The sequence below is a fragment of the Cygnus atratus genome, chromosome 2 (assembly GCF_013377495.2).
Source record: "Cygnus atratus isolate AKBS03 ecotype Queensland, Australia chromosome 2, CAtr_DNAZoo_HiC_assembly, whole genome shotgun sequence".
NCBI lineage: Eukaryota > Metazoa > Chordata > Aves > Anseriformes > Anatidae > Cygnus > Cygnus atratus.
The window spans coordinates 43,273,292-43,298,950 of record NC_066363.1 but is presented as its reverse complement, the minus strand read 5'-3'; the positions used below and the strand labels follow the sequence as shown (position 1 = coordinate 43,298,950).

The following is a 25,659-nucleotide window of genomic DNA, read 5'->3' as shown; positions in this document are numbered from 1 at the left end:
AAACAAACAAACAAACAAACAAAACCAGCAGCCCTTTATAGTTCCTTAAGCCCATGACCTTGGCACTGACAAGTTTTCTCACTCTGGCTGTTTACTGAGATAAACTCTGCCCTCTGGGGCTGAAGAAAATGCCACTGACCAAGTGTCTTTCAGATGAGCAAGAAACACATTGTATTCTTTTACACTGCATATTGCATAGCAGGCAGTTTCTTTTAACAGTATTCTTAAAATGAAAGTGGTAAATGCAGGCCTGGCAGAAGAAAGCAGACACACAAATACTAAATGCAGAAGCACACATCTGAAGCAAAACCAAAAATCAGCTCTTTTTTGTTTCAAAAGCTGTTCCCATAAAGTTTATGCACATTGAGTAATTTTCAGCAATGATTTTAGCAGCTTTGCTGAGGTCTACATTATGACCTTGACTGCAGAAGGCAAAGTTTAAATGTCTGTTTTTATCAGAAGGAAGGATTTAAGGAATGATTATTGGATCATGCACCAGTTGCTCTCTAACAACAAATTCCTCACAGGATAGGCATCAAAAAATTACACGAACACAGACACACACATACACGTGTCTTGAAAACTCCTAAAATCGTAAGTCTTTGATCAGGCAAACACAGCTTTAAATGGGAGACTGTTTAATTACACAAATAATGAACAAGCAGAAGTGGATGATGCAGTAGGACCTGAGATTCAAATGGGCTGTTTGTAGACTGCACTACAGCCATCAGTCCAGAGCCCAGTGGTAAGCAGGACTGCAAAAGATCATTTCAGTTATTGGGTCTGCAGTTAATGAGAGACCCATTTGACATGCTTCTGGAAACAAGCCTTACCACCCCACCCTCAGGGCAAATGGGAAAAAGTGGTGCAAGAAGTGTAATGCACCATATCCAAATGTTTGTAGGGCTAAAGCCTTGATATAAACAGAGGACAGCAAAAAACAAAACAAAACAACAACCACTACAAAAACAAACAAACAAAACAAAAACAAAACAAAAAACTGAGCAATCAGTCCCAAAGTTAAATTCCCTAGCATGTGGACTCTGTGATTAAGGCCAAGCATGTGAGCAACACCGACACGCTGAACAGTTACTTGGGATAATCATGTCTCAACACCAATGAGTTCACCAATATCTCCCTGCCTTACAGAACATGAACATATGGAAACCCTACAAAAGAGGCAGTTCCAACCTCCGTCCCTTCCCCAATACACAACTTCTTCCCCAAGCAGATCCCATGCGAAGTGTTAGAAGGGATACCAGCACACTATGTCCCACAGTTCCCCAGCCCCAAGTCCTGCTGTTTTCAACATGAGTGAACGGTGCCTAAATACGATTCTTAACATTGTCCCAAGTGTTGTTCTAGTTTGGCAACATTTCACACTCTCTTTGCAGCAGTAAAAATGATTCCACAGCTTAGCTGCACAATGGAGGCTCAAGCCCTGTAACTAGAAAGTGCAATGGGAAATGCAGAGAAAATTTAAAATGACATGAAGAATGATATCAAGCTAATCCCATTTCCATCCTGCTTAGAATTTATCATCTGTTCCACTCTGCTCTGTCTTTTTATCTGCATTTAGATTATGAGGTCTTTGGGTCAATGATACTGTTCCTGCATCTTGGGAAACATGAGTCCTGGGCCTCAAAGACATTTTAGGTGCCTAAACTCCAGCAATTCAAAATTGATCATTTGTCTGGAATGCTTTCTCTCTGCAATGACTGGTCTGCTTTCTGTTCTTCTCTTCCAAAACTCCTAGTGAGGGATCATTTTTCTTCCTGTGGTATATTATAATTTGTGCGACTTTTGCAACTTTTATACTGCAGACCTTACATTTTTTTCAAGCTGTTGGGGATGCTTTGTGCCTTGAGGTATGTCAATCAGATGGGCAGTGGATATCCCTCTTTATCTGATTAGGAAGATCAGCTGTTACAAGGCTGCTGCTGATGCCGAGATGAGGAACGCCTGGCCTTCCTGGCACCTGCCAGTCCTTTGAACACAACAGACAAAGGTCCAGCTTTATGGACTCACATTAAGAATGTCTGCAAAAATTAATCATCATGGATGGCCAAACGGCTAGACTAAAAAGACCACACAAACTGAGAAAAAGATGGTTTACAGTTAGTCATTCAGGGCACTGGTATTGTATAGTCAATAATGACTAATGGCTTCATGTGGAAGGTAGTTGGGTAGATGGGAAAGAAGACGGCTTTGTAACCCCAACAACTTGCCTTGAATATCACAGTCTAAGTCTGACGAGAAAAATGGTAAAATGCTTAAACTCTTCTATTTCATAGGAAGCTAGAGGTTTCCTTGTATTAAAATTTGGGTCAGCTCCATTATATACCTTCAAAAACTGGACCTCCTGGTGGAAAAGGTTTAAGTCAACGGGTTAAGTTTAGAAATGACCCATCAGGCCAATTCTTGTGCAAGAGCCCTTTGACAAAGTTACAGCACTAAAATTGGCATATTGGGAAATTTGGGTGGGTGGTGCTTCTGTGCCCAGAAGAAACAAGGTGGAGGTTAACATGGAGCCACTTCATGCCACCTTACCCCTTGCTACAGAGAATAACACTAGCTCAGCCACTGATTCAGCGAAGCTAAACAAAGAAAAACACGGGGCCTCTACATGAGTGCCCAAGGGCCCCAATTTCAAAGCAGTAACTTGCTCTGGGCAGCACTGTGCTTTGTTGTCAGCATTAGCGTGGACTGTGGAAGTGACAGTACCAAAGCTATCCTCTTATTTCCAAGCGTCTGTGAGCAATGCCAGAGAAATCAGCTTGAAATATGGGCTGTCTTTAAGCAAAGTCTCTGTGGGGTGGGTGGGGTTAAGTTTCAGAGCCCCTGACATGCACTGCCAAACACTGTTTTCACTTTACTCCGAATGGAACCAGTCTTATCACTGTCAATATGGGATGACTTCACCAGACTCCAGAAAGCTCTGGCATGCTGGAGAAAAATGGTATGTGATCATGAGCTGTGTTTATATTATTTTAAATATGCCTTCCTTGGTTACCATTCACTCCTGACTGTGGTTAATAAACCCTTTCAAAATGAGATCAGGGCAGTTTCCTCATACTAACGAGAATTTCAAAGAGAAAGATCTTCATTTGATAAACAACAGCAAAGCTCCCATGAACTCAACAGAGCACTACTGCCTGAAGAACTGTCCCTGAAAACTCTCTAAACCAAAATATTAGTTCCATGCAAAGTAAAAGGCAGCGTAAATGGACAGGCTTTGAATCGGACCTATGTATAATTATAAATAGTACATAATTAGGAATTAATTCACTTAACAAATGGCCTGAATTTATACTACAGGATTTTTCATCAGAAGAGCCAATATTTAGAGATATACTTGAAAAAATTCATCTTCAAAGTATTCACAAACATCCTTGTGGCATGTCTGTGAAGTAGATGAGCCTTATCCACGCTACTTAGTTCAAAAAGCAACGACAGAGCAATTATTTTTATTTGACATTCTTACATTTTCTTGCATGTGGAGAAAGTCCCCTAATCTTAAATGGGTTTATTTTCGGCCTTTTAAAGTGATTATCTATCACTGCAGTTATCTGCCTATGCCTGTTGAGGACAGAGAGGACTGACTTCACATAAGTTGGGGTACATCAGCAGTGGGTCTGTTCACACAAAACCATAGTGCCGCAAGGCCTGAAAACTGTGGCTTAACCTCAGAATATGAAGCACATCCTTATCGTGTGTGTGCATTGCAGCAGCACCACAAACCGTAGCTAATAAGCTCATACTTGTTTCAATGTAAATGTATAGAGAGGATGGTGGCATCATATACATATGCAGCTCTCTGATCAGAACAAACCTTCATTGCACTTCTCTTACTGTTGCTTTAATGTTAAATTTAAAGCCTATTCGTTTATATATATATATACAAAACAAACACAAAAAAAAACAGTCACATTTATTTTTGGTGATTTTAAGTAAATATGGCAGCATATATCTTTTAATCCCCTCTTTTCACCCCAGGAATGGACACACCAGCTGTTACATCACATACCACACCTCTTCAAACTTTTAACTTACCTGCCCACTGTTGGCCAAGTCATCCACAGAGAGAGAAGGGTCCAGCCTCAGGGATAACCCAAAGTCACAGAGACAGCAGGTTAAATCATTTTTTACCAGGATGTTGGAACTCTTTAGGTCTCTGTGCACAATAGGGGTTTTGGGGCGACCACAGGGTGTGTGATCACTATGAAGGTGGGCAATCCCTCGGGCCAAGGATCCACCCAATTTCCAGAGGTCCTCCCAGCTGATAATGTGCCGTGTGAGGTATTCCTGCAAGTTTCCTCTAGCATGGAAGGCAGTGATCAACCAATACTGTTTACCAAGATCTGTCTTACGCTCCTCTGCTGTTAAGAACTGGAGGATGTTCTCATGCTTGAGGTTTACATCTGAAAAAATGTCTTTCTCAGTTTTCCAGGAGGCATACTCTTCATAGGGGAAGATCTTCACTGCCACAGTTTCATACTGCTCAGATGTGTTTTGCTTCAGTTTGGCTTTATACACTTCAGCAAACCTTCCTTTGCCAACGACAATGTCCAACTCAATGGGCAGCAATTCTGTGTTGTGGTTGATGTTGTTGGCACAGGTAGAGCTGATGTCTGAACGGTCATCATCTAACATAATAGCACAAACGTCACTGCAGTCCTTATGTTTCCTGGGCTTAACATTCTTCTCCCACGCCTTGTTAAGCTTCCTCTTCTTATGAGTGCGGTAGGCGTAAAAGATAACAATCACAGCAACAGAAATCACCAGTAAGGGGACAAGACTTATGATTGTGACTTTGGAAATTTCATCTTTCTCCTCTGGCTTATGGGGGTCATCTGTAAAGGAGAGCAGAAGGAAGGCATACATTAAACGACAACATAGATTTGTGTATACAGGAAGTTGTCAGTAACCTACAATTTTCATCCAGTGTGCAATACATGATTTCCTCCACTAACAGTAAATAATAAAAATTATCACTACCTTCCTGCCTCTAAATGTTCTTTTACATATAGGCTTCCAGGACTTCCCTGTCTGCTTATTTTATATGGAGCCAGACTTAAATGAACAAGAAACTAATGTAATTTAATAGCTTTGTTCTTCTCTAAAGCTTTTAATACATTATGGATGAAACCTTCACACTCCTGAAGACAATAGCCAAAGTCCCCTGCACTTACTCTGGTGATGTATTCTTCTGCCCCTTTAACCAGTAATTGTAAGAAAACATTAATTTTTCTCCAAAGAACTGGAGTGATAAGTAAATAGACAATGAAGCACACGAATACCCAACTGTCCAGTTACCATGCCAGATCCAGTATATTTCAGTAGGATCCGTATAAATTCATCTTCAGGAAGCCTATCCATGCACAAATAATGCCTGCTAATATTCAAGCACAAAATGTACGCTTGCACATGAATCTAAAAAACAAAACTCATTCTCTTTCTTTGATATATGTGAAAGTGTTACTACAACAGATTCAAACACCTGCATGTGCACAGGTGTTTGAACCCTTTAGGCACAATCAGGCACGTATGGCACATCTGAGAACTGTCATCCCCCATGCACTTTTTGCATGGATTTATGTAACTGAAAACTTCCTGTGCGTGTCACTTGCTGGCTCTACTCTGGCTGCCTTGTTAGAAAACTGTAGATAGCTCATTCCAAGCTCCTTAGTGGATGTAAACCCATTACCATATTGTTAGGTAAGGTACATAGGGATAGGGAATAAAAGGACAACGGAGACATATTATTGAATAGGGACACGCTCTAGGAACAGAGAGGAACATATTCCTCTCTGAGATGCCCTCACACCCTAGAAGTGACCCTACTAGTTCAATCTGGGGTATGTCTTAGGGAAAATAAATAGTATGAAAGAGAATGGTTTTATTCTTAAAACAGACTAAAGGGAATCAGAACTTAACTGAACCTGGTTTGATTGCATGATGAAAACATACTCTGTTAGCCTATTTCTTCCTCTGAGTCACAGTAAATGTACTGCATTACTTTTCCACAGTGGAGGTCACTAATTGGAAGAAGCCCTGAGGGTCTAACCTGAATGGACTAAAACTGACGCTGTAACAGAAGTTAGGCAAGTGGCTAGTGTTTGCGATACGACACTGGTGGATGCTTACAGCCATGTCACTGACTCAGGTCCTGTGCATTGAGCCAAATAAGTCAATATGAAAAAGTTTAATACGTTCTGAAGGGAAATTGTCACTAACTACAGTAACAGTAAGCCTCTGATTCCCCTAAGCGGTGCATGAGAAAAGTCTCTCAAAATTAAGGGAAAAGTGCTGAAAAGGGTGGGGGGAAAGAATTTGCTATTAGAATGAGCAGTGCCTCTGACCCTTCAGTTTCACTTATAATCACTTTTATGTTGAATGCACAGCTAGCTGGCAAGCAGCAGGAGCCACTGGCTATTCAAAGGCAGGTGACAGGACATCTGAAGAGTATGTTCTTTTTTTGGAAGAAGGCCCGAATCCTGAACCAGGATGTGCTTCCTCTGTTTGAAAGGTTCATCAGTCAGTGTAGAGCAAATAACTCAATCCTACCATCTCTCACAGGGTTTCAAGGAAGAGGAAGTGTCTTTCTAGAACTGACATTTCCAGCTAGCACAGGTTAGTGGCATTCATTAGCAGCACCTGTGCTACACCAACAAAGACATGAATTTATTTCATTCATGCAAATTAACCTTTTAAGCCTAACCCTTCTTTCACACCTATGCAAATCACAAATCCTTATTCTCAAGCAATTTTCCCTGGCAACAAAACATTAGTAACATACCTATACTTAAATGTACAATCACAGATTACAGGCAGCCCTTCTACTTCTCAACTTGTTGAAGAGGGTAAAAAAATACATTTTTTTATAGCCCTTACTGGAGGATTATATTTAGAATGGCCAATGTCACTGTCAGTAAACAGATTTGCATTGCTTATTCCCACATGAATACTTTGCTCTCAGAAAATCTACTTCATAAAGAACTAGGGAAACACCCTGGTGGAAGAGGACTGACTGTTGTAGGATGGCTCTGAGTTTGTGTTGCCACAATTTTATAAACGCAACTGTGATCTGTAACAACCAGATAAAATAGTTTTTATGAGCTAAATGCTCATATGAGTTCCGTTGTTGTTTTCCCTTGGTCACCAAAAAGAACGCTTGAAGTTTGGACTGTGCTCTTGCAACTGAGCAACATATCATCCTCTGCAATCTATATTATGTGGTGTACGTGCTTCCTCAGAACACTTTAAGCCCTTTTACTTTGCCACTTTGCAGTATGTAGCTCGGATATTTAAAATACAGATGTCTTTCTAAATGAGGGAAAAACAAAACAAAACACCCCGAGATGTATTAGGCTCCAAGCAGCTAGAGGTAGTTGGTGCATATGTAGATCTAATGGAGAAGAAACTCATCCAAAACCTTCATTTCTTCACCATTTTGGATACAGTGAGGGTCTCTGGTCATTCCCATATGTCTGAGTGCAGGCTGTATTACTTAGGCCTACAGCTGAGAAGTCTCCAGCAGGCTTCACAGATGCTTTATTTCTTCCTCTTTCTGCATAAGGGAAAGCTCTGCTTGTGGTACTGGGGATTTCTGGGTGGAAGACAGAAACTGTTGATGTTGCAAATGTCATTTGGAAAAGAATGAAAAAAATAAATTAATCAAAGCAGAAGCAGAAAAAACTGCTCTGAGGCTGAGCAGTTTTACCACTTCCCCTGAGCACTGTATTGTCCTGCATCCCTGCTGCAAAGTGACATATCCGCTTCGGCAGCATCCTGTGGAGGAAGTAGGGAGGCAGGGGGTAAAAAGCATGTGGCTGCACATCCTGCACCTAAAGCAGCAGGGAGGTAAGGTGTACTCATTTTCTGTTTTTAAGACACTAGACAAGTCTCACTCAAAGCTTGGAAAGAGCAAGAATGAGCACCAAACAGGGGGAACTGGGTGTCAGGATCCTGGCCTTAGAATGAGGGGACTGATCTGCATGCCAGCAAGATTAAAGGTGACAGCAACAGTAAAGAAGAGCTGGTGGCACCAAGGGTTGGTTAAAGCAAGGAAACCACTTCTGATTTTGACTGGTGATATGAGCGAAACAAAATCAGGCCCTCCAGCACAGGCTAAGTTTGGGGTACTTCTGAGTTGAATTTGCATTCCAACTCAGGGCAGGATCAAAATCAAGAGTGCATCTGTATGTTTGCATAGTGGCTAGCCAACATTTTCTGGCTTGATTGCAGGAATCTTAGAACAAATATATTCATTTGCTTATAATAAATACCTATGACTCAAGCACCATGATTTCAAAAATGGGAGTGCAGCTTCCTCTTTCTGAGCACTGTTATGAGCAAAGCCTGGCGGAACAGGCAAGCAAGGAAATGGTTAAATGGAACAGCCTTTCAGGTTTTGCCAACATGCTCCTAAATAACTTTCCCCACCCAGAACTATCATTCAGGCAGATCAGTCCTTTCTCAAGCTTCAAAAGAGCCTATTAATATAGCATAACAATAGAGAAGTCTAGCTAAAAGAAAGCTTCCTGTAAGTGGCTTAAACTAAGCACAAGCCATCTGCATGATCCTTAGTACTACCTAAGCCTTTAGGGAATTGGGCTCAGGTACCAGGGAACATGGAAACGCTGTTCAGGCAGGAGGCTTCAAGGCACAACATTGGTTTGCCCGCAAATTCTTTAGGTTGGACCTCTGATTGAACCTTGGTGTCACTGAACTTTAGAAACAAGAAATAAAACAATGCCTGTAAAATTAGGACCCACACTCTAATGCATAGGGCAGCATAAGCACACAGTTGGTACTGAACTACTCCAACGCTGTTTGCTGCTTGTGCTCTTTCTGAAGTTGCAGCTGATACATCTGCTAGTCGGAGCTACACAGCAGGGCAAGAATATATACCATACAAGCAGAACTCATGCTAAACTTATCAATACTGATGTCTTGAAAGCTTCTCTAGTGCCTTTAAGTCTCCAGAAACACACAGTCACAAACTCTGCGCCCAGAACCTGGCCTGCGGTCCGGTTATTTTGCAGGCTCCTGAGACACAAAGCAGCCCTTTGAGCTGACTGAAGGACAACTCCTCTTTGCAGCAACTCTGAGGTTTCAAAGTTTGGTTTCAGTTCCATGCTGGAAAGAAAACTAACACTTTTTGAATGCTTTTGCATAAACAGGATTCTGTTCAAATGTTGCAATTTGGCAAGAGATATGAGTGTCAAATCCCCACCAGTGAGGGGACTAGTCTGGGGTAGGGGAGCTCCAAGTTCAAGTTCTGCTCTGTTTGATTCCGGGAAGAGCTTTCCGTCTCTGACAACTCTGATTCAGGCAAAATGTGAGCTTGAACCTTACGTGCTTACTGATTTCTGGGCAAGAGACTAGGCAATTAAATAGACGAAGGCCTGCCCATCTCTTTAGTGCTACTTCCTGGATGAAAATTAATTCCATAAAATGTTTCATTTTCAGTGAGAAGTTTCACAGACTCTGAGCTGCTGTTTGGGTTAATTTATTTTCTAAAGGAATCCTCAAGTGATAATGAAATTCTGTAGTTTATTGTATCACGTTCCCTGCTGATTTGGGTCGTTTTAGAACTAAACTGGTTTGGGAATCTTCAGAAAAATATTTTTATTTGGGGAATGTTGATCATCAAAACAGAAACTCTATTAGACAAGACGTTCCTATACTTTTCTCTAAAACCCGTGTCTTGTGAACAAAAGTGGTCTGAAAGTTGGTCCAACTTTTGTGTTTAGAAACTTCTGCTAATTTTATAAGCATTGGTTTTTGGGCTTTGCACGTGGGAGATATTGTTTGTTTGTTTGTTTTAATCGGAAAGTGAGTGCTTTTTTCTCAGGAAAATGGTCAATGCTGACACAAAATATTTGGAAATAACCAAACTCAAACGCTGCACTTCAAACTAACCTGCATTTTTTTTTTTTATCTTGACAGTTTCCTGGAAACATTTTGATTTTCCATCCCGGCTGGAGTTGAAGAACTTTTAAAAAACTTACTAGTTTTGTGGGACAGGAAATCAGTTCCAACCTTCCCTCTCTATGCTGAACCATCTGATGGCAGAAGACATAGATTACTAGATTTTAAAACCAGAGCAGACTCTATGTTGCTATCCAGTGAAAAATAAACCCTGGCATTTCTTGCAGACTTTCCTGAAAGTTAAGTTCTTGCAGCCAGTTCCTGAATTTGTCAAGATTTTTCTTGGACCAGGTAAACCAAGACTGTCAAGGCCAGTAACTTGTGTTTGTGCTGTATGTCTTCATATTTAGTCTAAAGATGATGTTGTCAGGGCACGTAAAAGCCCAGTGACAGCATCTGCTGAAGCAGCCTTCTGGAGAGGCTAGCACTGGTAGTTGGCAGGTCTACCTGGCCTCCTATCAGAGGAGCACAGAGAGAGCAGAAGTGACAGGCAAAGCCATCTCTAGAAGCTGCCTCTCCAGCTGTGTTTCTAAAGCACTGCCATCCTCCTGGCTCAGAATCTGGGCCCCAAGGATGTTTGCCCAAAGGTGTGGGAACTTGTTTTCTTAGGATTTGGGTTATTCGCCAGCCTGAATGTTGCTCAGCAGTCAGTACGACTGGCAGACTGGACCCAGACCTCAGAGCACACTTTATGCAGGCCAGTGCCCAGTGCCACCAGTTATCTCTTTTCCTAAGAGGTTAGTAAGGCAACAGTACGAGCAATTTTGGAGAGCTGTGGCACACTCACTACTGCTTTCCCCTTTGCTCTCAGCACATGACTACCCATGATCAGGTGATCAGGACTCAGACATCTCTGTTGTGACCAAGGAGAACCTCCAGTTACACAACCCAGTTACATGTTGTAAGAGTCATGCATCTGCATCCGCTACCTGATGGGAACAGCTGCATCTCAGTCATGTCATAGATCACCTCTGGATGGCCCACTTCAGTGTAAAGGCCGGGCAGGAGTGATGTAATGGATATTTTATCTATTGTAAGCAGAGTTTCATTTTTCTGATTGCCAAATATGCTATTCAGCACTCGGGGCGGGGTGGGGGGGGGGCGGGCTAAGAAACTCTCAAGCTCTAAGACAGAACAAATAGTTTGTTGCTGTTTCATTCCCTCACTGCTGGCTGAAAAGTGTAATTCATTGGTTTGCTGACACAGCACCCACTTGTTTAAAATATCTCACCCCGGATGCATTCCCTTATCTGTACCCTTCTAACAGGTCACTCCACTGTGTGTACATGGCATCCGTTGTGCGTTTTGACTTTTGTAGCTGAGCTTTCCTACTCAGCAATATGAAAACTGACTTGTTCTAACTTTACACCATGTGACCGTGTTTCTGATACGTGCCTCAGTTACACAACTCAGTGTCTGCTGCTGTTTGCTGGTGGTTTTCTGGAACAAATCAATCTCTCCAGTTTCAATATGTTCCAACAGATGCCACACATTAACCACTATTTTTATTCTCAGCCTGAGTTTCACCCCTTCAACCTTTCCCAAAATATTATGTTGCCAGTGTTAGTTACAGTTTGTTTCTGTCTGTAATTATTAAAGTCTCTTCCATGACAACCTGATAAAAGGTTGGCCACATTCCCACACCTATTAAGCTCTCAAGTGATGCAAATTGTAACAAATATGCCAACCAGGCTCGAAGAGCGCTGCCTAGTTTGTTTTTACACAAATCTGTAACTGAGCTCTGCGTGGTTATTTTCCTAGGAAGCAAACAATATAAATAAACCAGAGCAAAACAAATTTTTGGCTTCTTTAGCTTCTTTCCGTTCTATTTCCTTTCTATCCCACTAAGTGAATCACACATTCAGTATTAGCAGCCTCTCCTTGGGTTACATACAGCTGCAAGCTTTGGGTGGGACTCTGTGGCTGCAAATATCTAAGAGGAAACATTGAGAACAATGCCAATATACAAGCGTTGAGAGGCTCTGTGCAACGTTATGTAATGCTACTGACCTCTTTTATGGGGCAGCTGGAAGACAGTTACCTTCTGAACATGTTAGTTGGATAACAGAAAAACAGATTAATGAAAGCCTTTGTTATAATCCACTTGGAAGCAGTCCAGCTGTAATCATGTCCCTTCTGCTGTTCCTTGAGCACTGCACAACTCATCACATGAGTATTTATGGCCTGGTTGCTGTTTGTGCACAGGTCTTAAGTCTGCTCTTAAGTCTGAGATCCTCCTATGTAGTCAAGTAAAATCACTAAAGCTTTGAGTCTAGTAGGAAAAGGAAGAGGAGAGAAAGAAAGGAAAAGACAGGGGCAACATGTTAGAGACAAGTGAGAGATACCAAATTAAGGAAATTCTAAAACATTAGCAATATCTCCTATCATCCAGGTGCAAGACGAGGCACTCTGCATGCTTGTAGTCATTCAGGCAGCAGCAACACCAGGTGTCCCAGGTAACAACCATATACAGCTAGCAATCACAGCACTTGACACACTACTCATCTATAGGCTGCAATTCATTCAGGCAAATGACTCAGCCACAACTGAATAATCAAATACTTACATCTCTTACACCCTCAATTAAGAAACTTACGAAAACTATTATCAATGTTAAGATTGTTATCAGCACACCTTCCTCTCCTCTGACACCCTTCCCCAGTTAGCTTCATTATTCTCATGAATTCTTGTTGACCCATCAGTCGTCTCTATCACTAAAGTTTTGCTATTTCTAAGCAACTGATTGGATAATTCAGATAGTGTTTAATACTTGCATAAAACATTGCTGCTAAAGTTTAACCCATATTATGGCATGGTGCAGTGAGAATGCCCAGTGTAAAGACCCCACCAGGCAGTACCTGAGGAATTAACAATCTACCCTGAACACTCCCACAGGTACCTTGTTTGCAAGGTGCATGAAGATCTGCACAGCATAGCAAAGCAGGTGAAGGTGAAAAATGATCACTGTGCAAATTTTCAAAAATAAATTACTTTAAACTGAACAGAGCTAGGCTACAGATCTGCTGTGCCTTTCCAAAACTCTGCATTTTTGGATGGATTTGAACTCAATGCCTGGGATAACAATAACATATGTAATGACAATAGTATACACGATCCTGTGATTTAAAGGATTTATATTTCTGTCTGCAGACTCTGGTTCTGGGGTCACCCTTTTGTATACAGATGGCTGAACAATAGGAAGAACTTGCACTGCAATATAGACAGGTCATATACTGCATAGCATGCAGGCATCCCACTTCCTTGGCTGCAGTGAGAGTGCCTGGTCCTCTCTGCCCATGGAGATCAGATCAGTCACAAGGCTGGAAAGAGCACAAGTCCCATTCCTCTGGGTAGCCTTGACTTCAGCCAAATTACTTAGGACTGTTAATAAAGAAAAACTTTGTTAAGGATTTGTCATGCTGACACTGGCTGATGCGTAGAGGCTGGGAGATGGTGTGGTGAAGGGAACGCTGAGGAACAAGGCTGGCCAAACACCAAGGGAGGCCTGGAACTGTGCAAACAGCTAGAGACAGACCAGCAAAAGATGCCAATGTAAAATTTTTGTGCAGAAGATCCACCACACACAACTAGACATCAGGGAGGAAAAAGCCGTTGTAGTCCAGTCCTGCACTCATCTTTTCCATGACAGCATGACAAGAGCCCTGTCTCCACCTAGCCAACTGCTCCATGGCCAGCCAGAGCCTTCCCCCCCCCCTTTTTGGCTAATCTTTTCCAGTGTTTTTGCTCCCTGGTTTTACCTTCCAGTAATACTGACATTAGACATTTGAATAAATAATAATTTAAACAGACTTGCATTGAGTTTTGCTGTGAGAAATGTTTTTCCACCACAGGGGTGTAAGTTGTTTGCTAGTCACCCACAATTTTATTTGGCAAAAAAGAAAAGGCTTGAAAAATAAACATGGGGTAGTCAGATTTGCAGTGGCTACCTGTCTCCTGGATATATTTCTCCAAGAACTACAAAATATTGTTTGGACTGATTCTGCGCATATTTTTCACCAACCGCTTGTGGCCTGAAATGCCAGGGCTCAGCATCAGGGCCAGAAGCCCCCTGACACAGCAGAACTACAGGCATGTTTGGGCACATGTCTGACTGTGCCTGGTTTATTTTGCAGATTGGCAATTTAAACAAAAAGTCCATACAAGAAAGAGGCATTTGATTTGGATCTAACCACTTCAAACATTTCCAAAGCCACACTTCTGTGAGTCACAATACCGCCCACTACCCCAAAGCTTTAGATGTTTGTGTCTAAAAACAGAGTCAGTAGGTTTACCCTTCACATTCAAGACTGATACAAGCCAACAGTGCCATAAGCCAGTTCTTCTATAAGCAATAACAGATCAGCTGTGAATCACTGGAATGTAGTGACTAACCTCTGGTGGAAATTAGAAATCTCTGCCTTACCCACAATTTTCTTCTTTACCTCAGAAACACTGAAAAAAACAACACTAAATCTGGTTTTTCTTAAGTGCACATTCAGAAGGAAGAAGAGCTAGAACACTGATCTTTTACAGCAATAGCTTGAAAGGAAAGGCTGTGATTATCAGGTGAAATACTACAATCTTTTTTTTACTGTCTCCATTTCTGTTGATAAACAAGCACAGTCACTCCTTGAACTGGCTTCCTTAGCATAGTTTTTGTCCACTCTCTAAAACTGTAAGATGTGCAAAAATACTGCAAAAATCCTTACTACTCTGATGTACAAGAAATATAGAGACAAAAAAAAGCAAGAACAATGTACAGAATAGACCTGGATGACAGTCATTCCAAAGGCAAAATTATTACAGGCTATTATCTAGTTGTCTGGAGGAGCCGTGGACCAGCTGGCTGTGATGTTCTGCTCAAAGTTAAACACAGACAGGAAACCGCATGTCTGATACTGTAAAAATCGTTTGTCTTCCTGCCATGGCTAACCAGGCAAGCAACCCAAAGGGGCTGTTTTCATTTAAAAGAAACACTAATCCACAACAATAAAAAAGGGAACGACAAAGCTTCAATTCTCCCCCCTCCCAACTGGAGTTAATGCTTGTGTTTGTGAATGAATTGGAAAAGTTACAAAATGAAGTTTTGTGTCACTGTATTTTTTATCTGTAATTATACACTTTCTACGTGTCAATGCAGGGCACAGCTTTCATGAGTCACCTAGAATGCTTACGGCACGTGACCTAGGAGGAAAAGCTCCACTCCAGAGAGTGAAAGGAGTTAGGCTAAAAAGGCCATGTTTTCATTTACACTACAGCTCCTTTTGGGCTGCTCTGGTAGTGTGAGGGGGTCCACAGTTGATGGGAATGAAGGAATTTGGTGTTGAATTTATGGAACAGTTCCCATAAACACACAAAGAAGACACACATTTGTCAAAGTGATTGTATTCAGCTTGTATAGCTCCAGGACAAGCAGCTATAGCATGACTAATTTTTAACAAATTAGCCAAAATCCACAAGGGTGTGGCTAGCTTTGTATAAAAACTCCAGACAGCTGACACACAGTCAGATCTTTTCACTGCAAATGCATTCTTTTTTATAAAATCAAGGCAATCTGATAGAATTAGGTCCTAGGTCTACCACCTACGATCAAACCAGTATCAGTATTTGCCCCAACTTCTTTAAAGCCCACAGCCAAGAAACCTTGGGCTCATCTTTTCAGAAGAGACCAAAAAGTCTCTAGCAACTGTAGGTTTTCCTCCACAAACTGCAAGTCCATTGGTATGACAGATTTAAAGTTATGTGTAAGGTATAGCCCAGGAATGCAGGGTAAATTATTAAACCTACCTGTAGAAAAAATAAGAACATCATTGCACTCTTCGTCTGTACAGGAACACATGAACATCAATCCCCCATTGTCCTTCTTTTCTTTCATCAAACACTGCTCTGAACTGGTGTCATCCAACATGTGACCATAGAGAGGTTTCTGGGGATCATGGCATATTGTTTCTAATGTCACATTTTCATCATTTCGTCTCCTAAGAATGAAAAAGAGAAAATTGAAATCAAAGCAAGAATATTTAAGAAAGGGAGCAGAAAGGCCTGTGCCTGTCCCAGATTTGTCTCTTTTGAGAAGTCAAAGGGGATTTAAAGAATATCCTATGTTTTTCTCTGTCTTTCCTGAATGGGATAAATTTGGCTGCGTCTGGGCTGCTCCACACTGGGGCATTTTTAGAATGGCACAGCTATTCCTGTATCGTATTACCACTAAACCCCAATGAGTGCCTTTGAAAATCTCACCCGAAATTATTCAAGTTAATGCTCAATGAACTGCTGTGAACTTCAGAACATACTTTTGGTTTTTGTGGTCACTGTGCAGGCAGTAAAAATCTGTGGGAAATTATGATAAAAATTGAATTATTTCCTCAAAATCTGAGGAATTTCTAGTGGGTCAGACTTTTTTGTTTTGTTCTTGAGGCCTGCAATCAGCACAATTTCTGCACCGAAGGAGTTACTCACAGAATGTTTTTTACAAAAACGAAACAAAACTGGTGCAAGCCAAAGTGACCTCACTGTCAGGGAAATATTTACAGCTGATAATCTGGCCCAGATTCCTGTGTTTTGTCTCGGTCCATAGATTTTATTTCATGGACAGAAGACTTAGAGGCAAATAGTACTTCAAATGTAATTCTCAACTCATTTGTCTTTTGGATAAATTGGCATGTAAAAGTCAAAGTGTATCTTCAGTGGCACTACAGTCACTTTGTATGGCAATAACAGACAATGAATACATACTCTAGGAGTACAGGACAAATATGGAATGGCATATTGGACTGATTCTGAATTTCCAGTGTCCACATCCAACTACGCTGAACATCTCTTCAAGTCAATGGACATAACTACTACCTCAATAAATTAATTAATCATGCCTTTCTGTAAGTGGTTCTAATCATGCTTCTAAATCAGCAGCAGTGTTGCAAGTACTCAGTCCTGTTTCATTTGTCCACTTACGAACTCATTAAGAGTGTTTCTGGTTTTCTTTCTTGCCATTTATGGAAGGGTAACCCCCCAGTTTTTAGAGAGTAATGCAAGTTTAGCCAACAAATTCTACAAAAAATATTACATTAAATATTTTCACATGCTCTAGATTTCTTTGAACTTAGACACTGTATAAAAAGTGAAACACTTACACCAGAGACAATGCATACACAGAAGAATATTTTTCAATTAAGAGAAAGCATTTCTACCTATAAGTTGTAAATAAAGCTGCTATGATACGTGTATATAGTCTAGTTCAGTACAAAATCTGAGAGAGCATTGTTTTTCTTCAGCTAATGCCACCGCAATCTTCTCTGTCTTAGACCTGTTTCTACTCTGAGTGCTGTGGATAGATGCAGCTCAATGGTTTGAGCAAAAACATGCCTCTTTTCCAATAACAGCACATGCTGGAACAGAATCGCTTCCAAATAAATAAATAAATAAATAAATAAATAAATCCCCAGAACATTTGATATCAGCATTGTTGTTAACCTCAAGCAACTCTCAGCATGCTGAGCACAGATACGAGTTGGAAGCGAGAGAGCCGAGCCTGGTGAAATAGCAGGGAGATTCTGAATATCAGAGCAATTGAGGAAAGTACTAAGTAATGATGAATGAGGCTGTGCTCCCTTCCCCACCTGTATGAAGAAATAACTTACCATACAGCGGCGCAGACTTCATTATTCCTCTCACAGATAGAAGTGATGTTGCAGTTGCTCTTGCACTGATATTGGTTTGAGCAGGTTGTTACTTTAATGTCACAAAATTTGCATAGTTTGGGCAATTGCAGTCCATTTTCCTTATTTCTGTCTATAGGTGACATAGTTTCAGCTTAAGGGAGAAAAAAAAAAAAAGAGAAGGACACTTAATAATGATAGATTATCAGATTGTGTTATTGCTCATTATGAAGATAAGGTTTTCATCAGCAGCAAACATTCCCTCATACCTTAAATTAGAAAAATCTCTCATCTTGTGCAACTACCAATTTTCTTTGCAACAGCACAAGTGCCATACTGTCAAGATCAGGTTAATCAAAGTGAATTTGAAATGTGAAGTCAAATTCTATTGATTTCAGAGGGTGCAAAAGTTTCTTTGTGATTTGCAGAGTCAAGCTTATTCTGAGCCCAGTTTGTCCTCAAAGAACTACTCTGCAGCCATCCATTTGCATTATTCACAGGCAGCATATCTGTCCCTTATGTGCGATATATTGTATCACAGTCTGTTTGCTAAAGTAACTGTGGGAACCATGGTGGGTGTGCACACTAGGTGGGTGACATCATTATGACATGGATCTTGATGGATTTTGCAAGTCTGTCTTCACTAACCTGAGACATCACCTGGCTGTCACCCCTAATCTGATTACTGTTCACAAAGAAGAAACACAGAACTGTAACTGACTGTCATCCTAAATTAGCTGGTCTGCCAGAGGTTATGGGTGAAACTCAAGCTGGAAATGCAACAGCGCATCTATGCAGCTCGTGTAATCTGCTGCTGGAGCCTTTCTGGGCTAACTCCAGGGGACTTAACTCAAGCTAACTTGCAATGACAGCCTCTGTCGTAGAATTGTACAGTGACCCAGCAGCTACATTTCTGTGCCCTAGCACTTAAGAGTTACTTGTTTACTGGTCGTGAAAGAGTCTTAGCACTGTCCATCTGCTTCAGTGTAGTAGCAGTAAAGGAAGAGATATTATTTATCCCAGTATTATGAATTTCAGGAAACCTATTTTTAGTTCAAAAGCTATTTTGAAAAGCCAGCGTGACTACAAGGAACAGAAAATGCCAACATAAACTTTTTTTCTGAAGCTAAATGAATATGCAACTTTATCTGAAGTGGAATAGACTATCTACAACAGCTTCAGTCTGACTCAGTTTGTAATATATTTGGAAAAATAGGTTGAACTGCTTCAAGGAGATCCTAGGCTTCATTTAGCACAGCCCTTCTCTTACAGCCACCTGTGTGCTAAAACCATGTTCGTATTTCTGTCTGTGGCCAAATGTTGCTAGTCAACCAACAATAGGCAACCAGGGATTTGTAATTTCTCCCTCTCCCCTTCATTAACTGAGAAATCATTTTTTTCCTTCTAGAACTTCACTATTTACTACCATTAGAATGTTTTATAACAGGAATTAAATACACATGCTTTTTCCAGAAGGAAATAAAAAGACCTCTTGCTAACATTTCCGACGGATTTCTGAGCCATTGTGAAGGACTGAGAGCAAAGTCTTCCCTCGTTACCCAAACCACACATCCTTCTTCTCATGACTAGCGTGCTCTTGTACTGACCTAAGGTCTCTCATCTTACTTGCCTTCATAATCAGTAGTAAAATGCCCAATGATTTTAATGGTATAGAAGAAGCTCCCACACAGAGATAAGGGTTATTACAAGCTCTCTGGGAGTACTTACTGGGATGGAGAATGTAGGCAGTATGTTACAGGCTGGCTGAATTTTAAGCCTGAGGTAAACATTTTTTGTCCTTCGTTATTTGTGTTGCAACAACTCCCCAAAGCTATGCAGAAGAACAAAGCCCCATTGAAGTAGGTGTGGTAGGGATTCTAAAGGTCTTGAATACAGTGCTCTATAAAATATGTATTAATGTAGTCATCATTTTGGTAAACTGTTCCTCTCTTTGGGGTGATACCTCTTATTTACCAAATGTTGAAGAGAAACTAATAGCTGTGTTAACTTTTCTAGGTTACAATAATGATCAAAGCACCCTGACAATGAGGGACTGTCCCTCTACCCAATAAAAAAAACAGTCTATGTTCCTAAAGCCTTGGGTGAGCAATACAGAGAAATATTAAGGAGGCACTACTGTTACAGATGAGCCACAGAGATTAAGTGACTCAGCCAAGTTCACACAGGAAACCTGTGGCAGGGTGCTGGGCCTGTGGCTCCTGTGTTGACACCACACAACTGAGCAACACAAGGAAAAGACATCTGCTCAAACTGCAAAGACTCAGCTGCATCTACACTGCTTTCAGCCCTGAGTTCACAAGGCTTTGTGTTTCATGGGGCAGCTGTACCATGAAGGATGCCTGGGCCAGACATGACCCAGTCATCTCAACGCTACAGCCAAAGGCCACATGACAGCAAGTCCTTAGGTAAACTGGTTCAAGCACACTGTATTTGATGAGGGATGGGGTCATTTCTGTGCTGTCCCCACCCGTGCCGGACTCTGCCAAGTCTCACCCACCGGAACAAACAGATGGAAATATGTTTGGACCTCTTCCAAGGAGAGGTCTCCAAACCAAGAAACTTGACTAAAAAAATAATAATAATAAAATAAAAGCGCTAGCTGGAAAGCTGTAATCACCTGCAAGGTCACGAACACAGAGTTTCTAAGTGAGAGCAGTAGGTTTTAATTCAATTACCAGCAAAAGGCTCAGTAGTTAGTGACAGTTAATTTCTGAACATGCTAAATTAATGGCAAAAGGTAATAGAGTTTTAGGACTTCCAGATCTGACTGGACTTGAATTTTCTCCCAGGAATACTTGCAATAGTGGCTGACAACGCAGTGCCTCTGTTTTCATTCCCCTGGCAGTTCAAGGAATTGGATAAGTTGTCCAGGTGCACAAACTTTCTTCCACACTTCAGCGTCTGATTTGAAGTGAGACTGCAATTTATGCTCCCTAATACTGTCACATTGCCATAGCAGGTGTTGGTGTGCTGTTCATTACTACGGCTCAACCTTGCTCACTCTGACAGCACATCTAGTTCCAAACTAAGTGGGTTAAAACCAAATTTGACTTTCCCCTATCAGACTGATGCTGAAATCAACCTCTACAAACATCCTGTGTTGATATCTGGAGCCAGATGTGAACCTCAGCATTAATCTCTTCTAATTACAGTCTGCAACCAGGCTTTGAGGACTTAGAAATCCAAGAAAGACTAGTCTGCTTCCAAGTCACATAAACTCAGACCTGTCTCCAATCAATGGTCTCTGGCATGGAGAATGACGGGTTGGTATGTCTCTTCCCCAGAAAAGTGTATTTGCTCATTCCCTGGTGGGCCCATGAGCAAAGAGTGTTCATGATCAGCAAGACTGCTCCCCTTCTGGTAGTTAATTGAATGTTAAATTGGAAGTTCATTTAAATTTCTAAAACTGCTTGACTACCCTGTTGCCCGCTTCATATCACACAAGCCAACTCCTCAAGGTTTTCTCCTGTTCAGACAACTAAAGTTATATGAACACTGTGGACAGAAACAACCTTTCATTTTCCTTTAAAAAACAAGCAAACCTCTGTGGATATAATGGGATAGTCAATAGACAAAACACACAGATTTGCACTTCTGAAGGACGACGTCCTAAAATGTGCGCTTGCTTCTTAAAACGTGAGTTTTGTCATCTACTCTCTAATGTTAGTTTTCTTATTTTGACTTCTGCAGGAAGACTAATTCTAGCTTTCCTTGCTTCTCTGACCATTAAGAGGTCTCAAAAAAGACAGGGTTTCTTGTCTATGAATCTTCCAGCTGACCAGTTGACCACAGATCAGTCATTGTTGTTAAAATGCACAGCACATGCAAGCCAACACCTGGGCTGGACATTATGGAAGAGACACTAGAGCAGCCACATAGGAAAGATCAACTCCATGGCTTCTGATGGAGCCAGAGCTTTTGTTTTACTCTGTGGTTCACCTCTTTTTTTTTATGACTTCTCAAGACCTTATAAACTCTATGACCACACTAAGTCTATTGACTGTCTTGAAGTTGTTTGCTTTGTATCTGTTTTTTGTAGATGTGTAACTTTCATTGAGACCTCCGTCTACAGTTTACATTCTTCTTATTTTTCTTTTAATATTGTTACAGGCCCCTCAAAAGCCAATAACATTAAAGTCCAAAATAACATGCTGTCTTTTGGGGAATATCTACACTGGAAAATTCTTAGGTTGCATTTCAGAAATATCAGACAATTTCTCTCATTTCTATCTTGTAAAATACAATTACCGCTTTTCTCTTCTCTCATCCAATGCCTTCAGCACATGTATACAAATAAGACAGCACTGCTGAGCAGATAGATCTCATTCCTTTCAAAAAATTGCTGAGGGAGATGTTGAGAGGAGAACTCAGCTGCTATGAAATAATTTCACCTGATGAGAGAGGTGTGAATTTAAGATTTTACTCCACTACATTAAGGAAATTTGCAAGGAGGAGGATGCCTTTATCAGGAAGACAAAAAAGAACAGGTCCTTGTTCCCCCAAAGAGCACAGCTCCATGGCCTCGTGTCTTGAGGGCTAAATAGCACAGTGGCAACTTTGAAGGAAATCCAAACTGTATTACCTTCTCATCTAACAGAGACACTACATTTTGCTAGAAACAGTACCACACACAGCATTTTGCCAACCCCCCTCCAACACGTGATCTATAACTTTAGCAGAACTTCAGTGCTGATGGAAACACCACCAGCATCATGAAAATGAAATGGTGCTAAAAAACATTCTTTGTCTTCCAAAAATGCCTTCTAAGTATTGATGATTCAGCTGCAGGAGAGAGGCGTAGGTCAAGGGAAAGGAGAGATCTGAGTTTTGCTTTTAAAACTTGGAAATATCCTGATATCTATTCTTAATTGTACTTGTTATATACAGTGCAGTAATACAAGGAAGGAAAGATGGCATCATAATCAACCCTAAAGATTCAAAAGCCACGAGTCACGAAATCACAAGATTAGCCAGAGAGATTATAGAAATAAAAAGTTAAAAGAAAAAAAAAAAGAAAAAAGAAAAAAGAAAAAGAACAACTGCTGGGTTCTCCTTTATTTACCATTGCTGTCTGGAATCTCAGAGTGCATTTGAGTAATGTTTTGAAACTCTGACCACAAGCAGAAGGATTGGAAACTTACCAACTTACAAAATCAAAAGTTAAGAAAATAAAAACACTGGAATCCAGGAGCTTGATATTCAAGAAAATTATCGGGTATCATACAACCCATGATAAAAATCACAGGACTTGGCAATGCTGCAGATCACCTAGGAACTCCCACAGCAACACCTTCAGGGGTAACATTGTGAAACATGTATTTTCAGATTTTCAACTACAGCTGACACTTCTGAACTCAACGTCATCATGAGTTGGACTGGAGTACCACTCTCTGACACATACTCCCACGCTCACTATGTGAGTATGAACGCACATTGTTCCTGGTGTCTCGGACCGCACTGTGGGCTGCAGTCCTTTATCTCAACTATGATTTAACCCAGTGGGACTGGCATGGGCACAGGACTTTTGTGACTGTTTCTATTAAGATTAATAGCAATGATGATAAGCATGCTAAGACAGCTTCCTTAAAGCCAAATATCAGCTTTTACATACAATTAAAATATGTCAGAGGAAAACAGGCTCCAGAAATGTTTAGCTCACCACATCTAACTCTCCCTGTTGCAAGGCTCCTGAAAACCATGTTCCTAGAGAGTTATTTGAAGATTCTTTTTGCCTTGACCAGCATCACGTATAGTCACAAATCACTGGTGGTCTGGCCCTAGCAACTCACTCCCTTCTTTCCTCCAGAATGTATTTCACCTCTTGGTTTTCCTTCTGATCTTCAGTTTTCTGGCCTAGCAAAGCAGCTGCCTTAGTTGATGTTTCTAAAGGCATGCCTTTGTGTAGTAAATGCACTTATGTTTGCAAAGTGGTTGGGACCATGGTTTTGCTTTCCTGTCTGATCAAACCTAACTGGGGCTCTGCAGAGAAAAAAAGACTAAAATAACTTCCTTTTTTGTAACATCCTTTTTTTGTGAAGTACTTGAAGGAGATGCATGCCATGGTTTTTCCCTATCATATAAAGGGTCTTACCTGTAATATGAAAAAAAAAAAAAAAGGCAAGTTAAGCCAATCAGATGGCAACAATGGAATTGTTAATGCAAAGAGATACACATTCATCCCACAGTCCCGTAGCCTATCCTATTACAAAGCAGCCACTATGAGATGGGGAAAGACTGGCCAGGTAGGGCCCACAGCCTTCCAACTGTTTATGTGGGCTACAGTCTGCTCTTCAACCATGCCTGAGAAGTCTGCTAGGAAAGACAACGTTGTGAACCGTTCTGATGAGCTAGACCTAGCCAGAAGTAGTGTCACCATTGAACCAGGCCACCCCTGGTTCAAGGAAGGAAGGCCAAAGCAGAACTGGTTCACTGTGAGAAGGCCACTGGGTGGACCGCACTGAAATGTGGAAACCACTATTTCTAACCCACAGGCAGGGAAGGCATCTGCAGAGGGAGGAGACAAAAGGAAAAGGAGCAGAAGTTAGAAAACTTCATTTAACTCACCTCTGCAGTGGCAGTACCTGGCTTTTAGCAGCATGTGCAACTGGCAAAACTTTGCTTTAGGGATTGCTGCAGGCACTGACACAGAAACATAATCAAATCTGGCAGGAGTGAGGGAGGAGGGGGGCACAACAGCAGAAAATAAGGGAGGGAGCAGAATATTAAGCTGGAGACCTTCAGGATAAAAATCATTCTTGTATTTAAAACATGAAAATAATTCTATTTTTATCCCCTACTTCCAAAATGAGCTAACACTGGCAGTTTTACTCATGGGCTTGGCTCTTCTCACTTGCACAGGGCATGGCAGTGAGCCGCCTGCCTCGAACATGCATGTCTAAGAACAGAGCTAGCTGTCTTCAGTGAAATTACTCCTGACTGACATTAGTGCAGGTGTGAGGAGACTCAAGCTCAGCACTTACAATGAAATGTGAACATATTCTGAAAACAGGCAATAAAAATAACATTGTTGTGATGCTTCAGATAATGAGTTTTCACCTGCAGATTTTTAACTTGCTGTTGTCTTCCACATTTGCTGGCCACTGTTTAGCACTCCATGGTAGCCCATGGAAGACGGAACAAATGAATACTGTCTCCAGGCAAAAAGGCTGAAAAAAGATCTAAATGATGGCTTCCCATAGGGCACTCAAAGGGATGTTTCATCTTCTCTTGACTTTAACCCGCAGCCTCCCTAACACAGCCAGTAAACAGCACACAGCATTGGAGAACCGTATGTGATATAACATGAAGATCAATTTATTCAGCTATGACTACAGGGTCTAGTTTTTTTTCTGCATAATGCATTACATTTGGAATTTACTGGAAGCTGTTGTTGGCGGTTAACTCCTTCTGTGACTTCAGATATACAGTGAGTATCTAGTACAGCAATGCTCATCTGAATCACGAGATTAGGAAAAACAGCCTTCCTGCTTTGTTGTAATAAGAATGATTCATGGTTCAGGACTGACATTAGCATAGCTAAATCTGACCTGTCCATTAAGAAGCGTATCTTGCAACTTCACCTCCTTTGCTGTTCTATTTGCACAGTAAGAACTGCCACTACTTTGAAACTACATTTGAAACAGGGTTGAAGGAGCATAAACACTTCAGATTCATACATATATTTTCCAACTTAGATGCTCTGAAAATAGACAGAAGTCATTCAGGTATTAAATAGTTCTTTCTGTGATATAGAAGGAAGAAAGATTTTTCATGATCGAAGAGCTTGTGGGTTAAATCCCAAAACATTTAAAACAATTTAGAACACTTCTGGCTCAGAAAAACACAAATGCACCTCTGCTCTCAACTACAGGTCCTCGCCAGAACAAAAGCATGCCACTGAATCTTCTAAGTAGGTTGAAAGCAGTTTCTGAACCCGTCCTACCTCTCTCTTCAGCTAAAGAAGCCTGTTTATAGAAACATGCTTCTCCCCACTCCTGCCCCCTCAACAGTCACACCACCACCAACAACCTACTTGAAAATATAATTG

General features: G+C 41.1%; 1 protein-coding gene across 1 annotated transcript in view; it reads right to left on the bottom strand.

The window, feature by feature from the left end:
* TGFBR2 (transforming growth factor beta receptor 2) overlaps window positions 1–25,659 on the bottom strand; it is a 58,972-nt gene that overhangs the window by 14,197 nt on the left and 19,116 nt on the right. The window contains exons 2-4 of the mRNA XM_035549722.2: window positions 17,574–17,745; window positions 15,724–15,914; window positions 4,054–4,853 (exon numbers count right to left, since the gene is read on the bottom strand). Of these exons, the coding sequence (XP_035405615.1) occupies window positions 4,054–4,853; window positions 15,724–15,914; window positions 17,574–17,745 (1,163 nt within the window). The remainder of the gene's footprint in view (window positions 1–4,053; window positions 4,854–15,723; window positions 15,915–17,573; window positions 17,746–25,659) is intronic.